This window comes from Ammodytes marinus (assembly GCF_949987685.1).
Source record: "Ammodytes marinus genome assembly, contig: scaffold_85, whole genome shotgun sequence".
NCBI lineage: Eukaryota > Metazoa > Chordata > Actinopteri > Uranoscopiformes > Ammodytidae > Ammodytes > Ammodytes marinus.
This window is the reverse complement of record NW_027648347.1, coordinates 92,160-100,952: the sequence shown is the minus strand read 5'-3', so window position 1 is coordinate 100,952 and position 8,793 is coordinate 92,160. Positions and strand designations below refer to the sequence as shown.

Here is an 8,793-nt window from a genome sequence, read left to right as displayed (position 1 = left end):
ATCACACTAACACCTTGAGATGTGGACGTATATTTATGATTGTTTTGAGTTTTTTGCTTGCTTGTTATTATTTTTTTTGCATACATTTTTTTTGTAGGATGTTGCAAATGTAAAAAATAACTCTCATATATAATCCTACAATAAAGTATATATTTAAAAAAAAACAAGTTGAGATCTTTCAATACGCAAAAACAAAACATATGCCCCACTAACTGCAATAGCATTTTTGGAGTATTCATCTTTATTCTTGACATTTCTCGACATAATGAAAACAAATCTTCCTTGTCTGATTCTTTCTTCTCTCCTGTCTGTGGCCCTAAAACTCTTCCGTACTTTAGTATGTAGTGTAGAAAAAGGAAGAAGTATGTGATTTGGAACGCAGGGCCTATATCGTTCTAGATATGGGTCTGGATTTCCAGGGGAACTTAAAGGAGCATTAAGAAGACATGATTGATGAATGGGAAGTATGAAGGTTGTAGGGACTTTATTACTATCATAAAAGTTGAATTAAAGCTGGGGTGGAGGATTTGGGGAGAAAATGGCAGTCGGGATAGAGATTTGAATCCAAATACCTCAACCGCTCCACTTGTTCTCTTTGGTCCCTCCCCTATGGTCCCTCCCTGACACGCTCTACACCAACAAAGTCGTGCCAAAGTGAATGGACAGTCCCAACAGCCAATAAGAACTGAGAACTGAAGCCTCGCTCTGATTGGTCAAAGTGTACAGCTCATGTTAACTTTGACCAATCAGAAATCATATACACCAGCTTTAAAAGGATGAAAAGACAATTTCCTCAAATGTCTTGCAATTAGCATGGCGTTTAATGAAACTAAAAAACTGTGGGTGAGTTGGAACAGCAATAAGCAGCATCATTTGTCTAATTGTAAAATATGTAGGCTGTGCTTAAAGCTATAGTGCGTAACTTCTGTCTACTTTACAGAGCCTAGGTTGTGCATGAACACTGGATTTTTTTTCAGTGCACACACAGTACAGAAAGGTAAGCGGATCATGAGGAGATATTCACTGATAAAGACAAAAAAGTGATTTTGACAACAAGCGTTTTCCAGAATCACTGACTACACGTTGTCTTGAACTTTACAAATGTCTGTCTTTTGAAGGAGGATTTTTTGGAATTTATTTAAAGCTATATTGCGTAACTTCTGTCGCCCCCCATGAGGAATTCTGAGTAATTACAACAACACTGTCGGTGCATCTACATGAGGTAAAGCCTTCAGTGATGGCACATGGATTGTATACCTTCTGCTGTACGTCCAGGTTTTTTCCTAGCAGTAGAATCAACAACTGAAACATTTCTTGGGCTCTTCTTGGGATTTTTCTGAGCTCCTGCACCAGTGTCAGAGGTGCAGAGGAGGAGGAGGGGGGGGGGGGGGGGCACCAGTTTGTAAACGCTGCCATACTGAGAAATACAGAGAGAGTTTTGTGGAGCTGATAATAGGCTTAATCAACTTTGTGTCAACTCATTTGGAAATGCCTCAAAAATATAACAAATATTCATTTATATTGGAAAAGTTACGCACTCTAGCTTTAATTCTGCTCGACCATCATTATTGAGATATCATTTCTTGGGTCTATTTTTAATCATTTAAATGCCGTTTCACACACACGCACACTTACACACGCAATTCGACCCCGAATGGTCAAAGTTCAATGATGGCGGCCTCATGCAGTTTGACAAGATCATTAAGAAAAAGATTATGACTGAGGGGAAAAGAATAGAGGATTTATTTCTGTTTAACACACACACACACACACACACACACACACACACACACACACACACACACACACACACACACACACACACACACACACACACACATTCTCTCCGGTCCAAATTCTCAGCAGGCCTTTCACACTGATATGTTAATACGATGTTCTACTGACTATTAATACGGGGCAAGATATGCATGAACTGTGAAGTGTGTGTGTGTGTGTGTGTGTGTGTGTGTGTGTGATATGCATGAGATATTTATGAGCTAATAAAAATGTAAAAATGACTTTTTCACACTTTCTTATGACAAGTTTAAAAGACGGCACCCACTCAATACTAAGGCTGTGTTGTATACGGCCTACTAACGTAAGTATATACACAAAGAGTGTCCACCAAGCTAGTAACATGCCAGTTTACAGAGTCTAGGCTGTGAATCAACACTGGACTTTTATCTCAGCACTAGGGCTGGCCCGAATTATTAGAATATTCGAATACTCGTTCGGAAAATTAGTATTCGGAGCTTCGTTTTTTTTTTGCTCAACAATTTTTTTTTTGCAAGAAGCTAGAACTGCAATATAGTGTCATCAAATAATTTTATATTTGGATATAAAAGTTAGTAATATTGTAGTGGTAGTAGTGTTGCTCATTTAGGAGGATATTGTTACGGTTGGACAGGGAGGACACAGGCGCGGAGACAGTACCAGTTTAAGAAGGCTTATTGAACAAGAAACAACTGGGGGTTGGGTCGGGATCCGGGGGAAATCCAACTGTCCTGAGGACGGGGAGGGTTCCAGGGAGAGAGCACCGGAGAATGTCCAGGGGCTTGGGTGAGAACAAACCAGAGCAGGCGGGCAGAGGGGTCCGGGGGGGAGGTGCTCGCTGGTGCAGGTTGGAGCTGTGGGGAGTCAGACCGGGAGAGCTGTGGCAGGAGAACAACAAAAATGAGTACGGGGAAAAAATGCAAGTGGAGCTGCAACACGTAAGTAATGAGAAGTAGAGCTACTGACTGCGTGAACTGAAACTACAACCTGGCAGTATCTGGAAGGTCGGACCGGGTATATGAGAGGCGGTTGATTGGTGATTGCTGGCAGCTGTGAGTGCTTGAACTGACTCCCCACACACCTGCTCCAACCCTGCAATTAACCAGACAAGCAGAAAGGGCAAAAAGGCAGAAAACAAAACAGAGACCCAGGCAGAATCATGACAGATATTATCTGAGCGCAGCGCAGTGAGCACACTTACTTCAACGTAGACATTGAACGAGCTGGTTCAAAATGCCCAAAAAATCTTCCGTTTGGGAACATTTCCAATTGTCCAATGATCGACAGCATGCTCAGTGCCAAACTGGCGACAGAAAATTGGCATTTCACGGAGGAACCACAACTTTGATGAACCACCTCAAACATGTAAGTAGCCTATTATGCAGATGTGGCCTAGAACGAGCGTATTTGTTGACACAGCCTTGAAAAAAACATTTAATAGCTTGATAACTAAAACTATATGAGGCCGAGCTACTGTACAGGGCAGCACACGCGTGTAGGTTATTATTAAATAACTTTTGACCCGTAAGTAGTAAAAACATGCCTTTGTTGGCTTCGCGATGCTAACGGCCGTGCGGTTCCGATGCCATTGATGCGATTGTAGTCCTTACCGAAGCTTTTTTATCCAGCTTGGAACTTGTGCTTATTTTCGGGGTCTTTATGCAATATGTTGGAGCCATTTAGAGGTTTTTTGTGTTTAATATATTTAGGTAAATAAATGTTTAGTTTGTGGCTAAAATTAGGAGTTATGAATTATAAAGTGTAGGAAATACTAATCATATTTGCATTCATATGTATATTTATGCATTTTGTGAGGATGTGGTGATTAGTCTTTTGTGTCACCTGGGGAGATAGGGGTGTAACACTCTACCTGAAGCCTATTGGAGGCCCTCATATAGGGGAGGGGAATTGCTTTGTTCAGGTTTGGAAGGAAGAGAGCCAACAGTTTTTTGACCACATTATTTCGCTTTATTTCACATTATTGGACATATTATTTTACACTGAAAAGACACTTTTGCACAATAGTAAGAACCCTGTTTTGGCCACAAAAACAGTGACATTGTTTGGAGTTTTTATGTTTCGTTATTTGGCAGTCACTGCGCATTTCATTAATGCAGACCGGGAGCTCCAGGCGTATGTGCTGGAAACAAAAGAGATGGAGGAAAGCCACAAAGGAGAAAATATTGCACACTGGCTTGGAGAGGTGGTTGACTCCTTTGAAATACCCAATTTTAAAAGAGTAGCCATTGTAGTGGCCATTTGTCCTCAATAAAACAATAACTTGAAAATAAAGAAATCAAACAAAACAACGTAATCAAAATAGCCACTGAGGCACTAGGGGGATGAATCTTACACAGGGGAAAGAGTCAACTGTCCAGTCGGGAATGTGCGTTTTGAAGGTTTATTTTCAGATCTTTACAAGCAAACAAAGCACATGTACAACAGCGTGGAACTGGCCGCTTCATCTCCTTTGTCTCTCTAGTACAGCTGGTAAAAAACCATGACCCTACCCAGTGCCTGTCTCACCCATGACCCTACCCAGTGCCTGTCTTACCCATGCCCACCTACCTCTATATATAGACACCTGCTGCGCCACAGCTGGCCACTAATTGCAAAACAAAAACATAAACAAACTCAAATGAAATGTAACTGTAATGCAACGAGAAAATAAACATAAAATAATAAAACTATTTTATCTCAAGTCAAAAAATTAAATAAATGTTTTATAATTAAATCGGACAAATGAATGGCTCCAACAGCCATAGTTCATGACAACGCGAGCAACATGACGCTGTGCACAGAAACTCAAACAGCCGGAGAAGTGGGGAAACATCCAGGGAGTGCGTTGTTCTGGACTCACACTGCAAGCAGGATCAGATATGCCGGATAGTGCTGGCAGGAATCTGGTCAGGCATTTTAGAAAAAGCACAAAAGCAACTGCAGCTCTGAAAGAAAAGCAAAAGCAACAGGATGTAATTGAAGCTCATTCAGGATGTTTCAACACGATGAAATTCCACACATTCCATGCTGGAAAGGCTGGTAGAGCAGAGATGGCCAGTGACAGCAGTGCCGTCTGACCCCATCGCCACAAAGAAAGGTGCCCGAACCCTGGACCTGACATCAGACCAGTGGAATCCGGCCCAGGATACTGCCGAAGTGTTGGGGCCGTTAATCACTCTAACCGAACTGCTGTCACGCGAGGAAAATGTGTCCCTTTCATCTGTCATGCCGATGCTCAGCCATATTAAAAAGCGTCACCTGACACCACTGGATGCGAACAGCCCTGCAATCAGAGCACTCAAAAGCTTCTTAATGAGATCGACACACGCTGGAAACTGGCCAAGTTGGAGCCCGACAGTGTTGACCTCATCTCAGCAGCACTGGATCCACGATTCAAGAGCCTCAAGTTCCTGGATGACGAGACAAAGGATCTAGTGTACGTTGAGGTTGTTCAATCGGCTGGACATCTGCACCAAAGAACAGCCGGCCTGGAGGTTTAGCAGACGAAGGGCAGAGGACAACTCAGAAGAAATAACGGCAGCTGCATCACCGCAGAAGAAAATGAAGACGGAAGGAAAGGGAGATAGCCATGCTGCTGTCTGATGATGATTAGGAGGAGAAGGAGGATAACGATGATAGCGACAGTGCAAAGAAGGAAATGGAGCAATATTAGAGCGACAAAACCAAGTTCAGCTCCGGCCCACTTACATGGTGGAAAAATAATACAGACCGACCGCTACCCTAAACTTGCATTGGCAGCCAAACACTGCCTTTGCATACCAGCTACCTCAACACCTTGGGAGAGAATCTTTTCCAAGGCAGGGAGGGTACATTGTAAATAAAACCAGAAATGCACTTCTGCCAGAAAATGTTGACAAACTTGTGTTCCTGGCCCACAACCTGAAGCCTGTGTGAAGTTTGTGAAGTTAAAACTTTGAGATAAATAGCTGTTTTTTTTTTATTTTTTTAAAGATTTTTTTTGGGGAATTTTTATACTTTATTGATAGTGTAGAGACAGAGTTGAAATGGAAACCGTGATATTTTATTCGGGGGAACAAAGGGCAAAAAAAACCTCACCGTGAAGTACCGTGTTTGGCAGGCCATAGCCAAAAAGATGTTCCCCTCCAGCGTATGTGGCCTGCGTGACTGGGGTGCTATCAGGAAGAAGTGGCAGGAGTTCCAGAGCCAAACGAAGAGGAAGAGTGCCAAGGTGAGGAGAGAAGCTACGGCCACGGGCGGTGGAGCACCGGGTGGGACGACCCTCACTCCCGACGAGGAGAAAGTCCTCTCCATCATCGGGAGGACGGCCTCTGAAGGCATTAGTGGGGGCATCGATGTGCTGGGGGGACGAGGGGCTCTCAGAGGATGAAGATCAAGAGGAGCCATCCGGGAGCAGAGCAGGGACGTGCACGCCCCCAGGAGAGGACGACCCCCAACAACCGTGCCCTGTTCAACCGTCCTTCCATCTCGGTGCCAATTATCTTTCCCCAGGATTCAGGTACGGGGTATTTCAGTGTTTTATCTGTATTACCCAATGTGTCCTGTTCAATTTCACTAATCAATCTCCCTTCATTGCAGGTGATGCAGAGGCCCAGTATTTTTTTTTTTTTTTTTATATATATATTTATTTATTTTTTTTACTATGGAAAAGGGGTAGGATTAAATAAGTGTATACTTCTTCCTGCTCCTTTTCAGGCATGTCACATCAATACAGATAATTTGTTTTCTTTTTGTGAAGTCTTTTAAACATAAATGTTGTTTGTTGTATTTTTGTGCTTTTCATTTAGTTTTGTATTGTTTTTGATATGTCTGAAATAAAATAAAAAATTAAATTAAATGAAAATTAAATGCAGCGCGGAGCCATCCCCCCATGTGGTTTCAATAAACTACTTTGGTTTCCTTTTCAACCATGTATTGTGTGGATCATTTTGCATCGAAATGAGGGTGTCAAATCTAGCAACAAAAAGTCCCAGGCAATTTGTGATTTATCTAAGCGTAGGTTAATGACGTGTGCGTATTGTGCGCCCTTTCAACACAGCATGTTTTGTGCTAATTTCCCACTTGTTACATGGTCACCTCAGAAACGTGGACACTATACTCCCACATACTGTATGCAACAATACTTCCTTAACATTCAAGTGCCAGACTTTCAGGTAAAGCACCCGGACACTGCAGCAATAATCATAGTGTGCAGGACGTTACATGTAGCCTACATCTGCTGGTTCTGTTTATTTATTTCAGCCTTCAGGCCTGACAGTAGATATGGGTGGTGTGGTGGTTGTGGGTTTATGGTTGTGGGTTTATTAGTGATCAGTGCTTGGTGACTTGTGGTGAAGGGGTAGGGGCTGGGGTTGGTGGACCTCAGAAGAGGTGGATAAGTTCCTGTCTGGTCTGGGCTCCGGCCTGATGGAGTGCTGCTCGCACATGGCGGGGTTCAGGGCTTCGTCCTCTGACTGCTCCTCTTCGTCAGCAACAGGAGGCGGCTCATCTGCACCAACGCGCACTGCGATGTTGTGCAGCATGGCGGTGACAACAATCACGCGGCAACATTTGATTGGTGACAAGCGCAGCCCCCCCGACGAACGATGAATGCACCTGAAGCGGGACTTCCAAATGCCAAACACCCGTTCGATCTTCGTCCTGGTGCGTGTGTGGGCCTCATTACATCTCTCCTCCTGTGGTGTTGCTGGGTTGGTTACCGGCGTCACGAGGTCACTCCGGAGAGGGTAGCCACTGTCCCCTAGGAGGATGCTCAGACCAAACACTCCTCTGCCAGCCTTCTGCCCCACAGCTGAGTTGGCCCACATGAAGCTGTCGTGTGTGCTGCCCGGCCACCTGGCGACGATGTCCGTTATGAGGCCATGGTGATCCACCACCACCTGCGTGTTGATGGCCGCGTAGTGCTTACGGCCGATCCAGCACGGCTCCACCAGGGAGGGGTTGTGGATTGGAGTGCCATCCACCAGACCGATCACCCGGGGGATCCCAGCCACTGCGTGGAACCCTTGGTGGACCATGCGGACCTCGTCCCGTGTGGTGGCCATCTTGATGTGGGTCCGGGCATGGCGCAGGAGAATCGGTGTCACAGCTGCCACACTCCGTGACACCGATGCCTTGCTGAGGCCTGTTCCGTCCCCCACCACCTCCAGGAAGCTCCAACCTGCGTAAAAACGCAGCGCAGCCAGGAGCTGCACCTCCGGGCTGTGGGCATTTTGCAGCGGGTTGCTCTCTGGATGTGTGGAGACACCAGAGTTATCAGCCGTTGGATCTCCGTACGGGGCAGCCGGTACTTTGCCTGGACGGCCCGGTCTGATAGCACGTCCAGTGGGGAGAAGTTCTGACGCAGGTAGGCATTTATATAAACCGTCTGGCTTCGCGCACGGCGATGCTGTCGGTTGGCAGCGAGAATTTGCTTTATTGTAGCCATGGTTTCTCACACGAGCGGACTCTGGCAACGCCTTTATATAGAGTAGCAGGTGGAGCCGCTCTCAGTGAGGTTCAGCTGAATTCAATTAAATCTGTTTCCTTGATATCTGTGAAATGCCAAAGGGTTGTTGCTGTTTTTTTATGTGTAGTACTATAAACTCATGTGTGTGGAAAACGTAAACGTCTAATTCATTAAAACTTTTTTTTTCTCGGCTATTAGTCTATGTTTATTGCGCCAGTGGTCCGCATTGAGCATTGTTTTATTATTTCGAAAAGTGGAGGAAATAAATTTCCCTGACGCGGCATGATCACTGACGATTTGGTTGCTAAGAAGGTTGAAAGAGTGGGTCAGCTCCATCTTACAGTTCCGCCTTAGTGAAAGAGCTTCTTTCGCTAAGAACTAATCTGGGAAACGCATTCTTCTTTCACAGCGTTCTTAAGAGCGCTCCAAAGAAGTACTTTGCCCAAAGAGGCTCTTAACGAATCTGGGAAACACGGCCAATGTCAGTTTGTTTTATCGTGAGCATTCCAACTACTGTCATTTAAACCTGCAGTGTGTAGAATTTTGGGTTTTATTTCCTAGCAGATTTTGTA

At 44.6% G+C, this 8,793-nt stretch overlaps 1 protein-coding gene across 1 annotated transcript; it reads right to left on the bottom strand.

Moving 5' to 3' along the window:
• Positions 1–7,017: 7,017 nt before the first annotated feature.
• On the bottom strand, positions 7,018–8,200 carry LOC307270661 (putative nuclease HARBI1; the record flags this gene model as incomplete). The annotated part of the gene is made up of 3 exons (XM_080054545.1): positions 7,018–7,023; positions 7,134–8,002; positions 8,116–8,200. 3 exons carry the CDS (start codon positions 8,198–8,200, stop codon positions 7,018–7,020), a joined length of 960 nt encoding a protein of 319 aa, XP_079910671.1.
• Between the last annotated feature and the right edge of the window lie 593 nt (positions 8,201–8,793).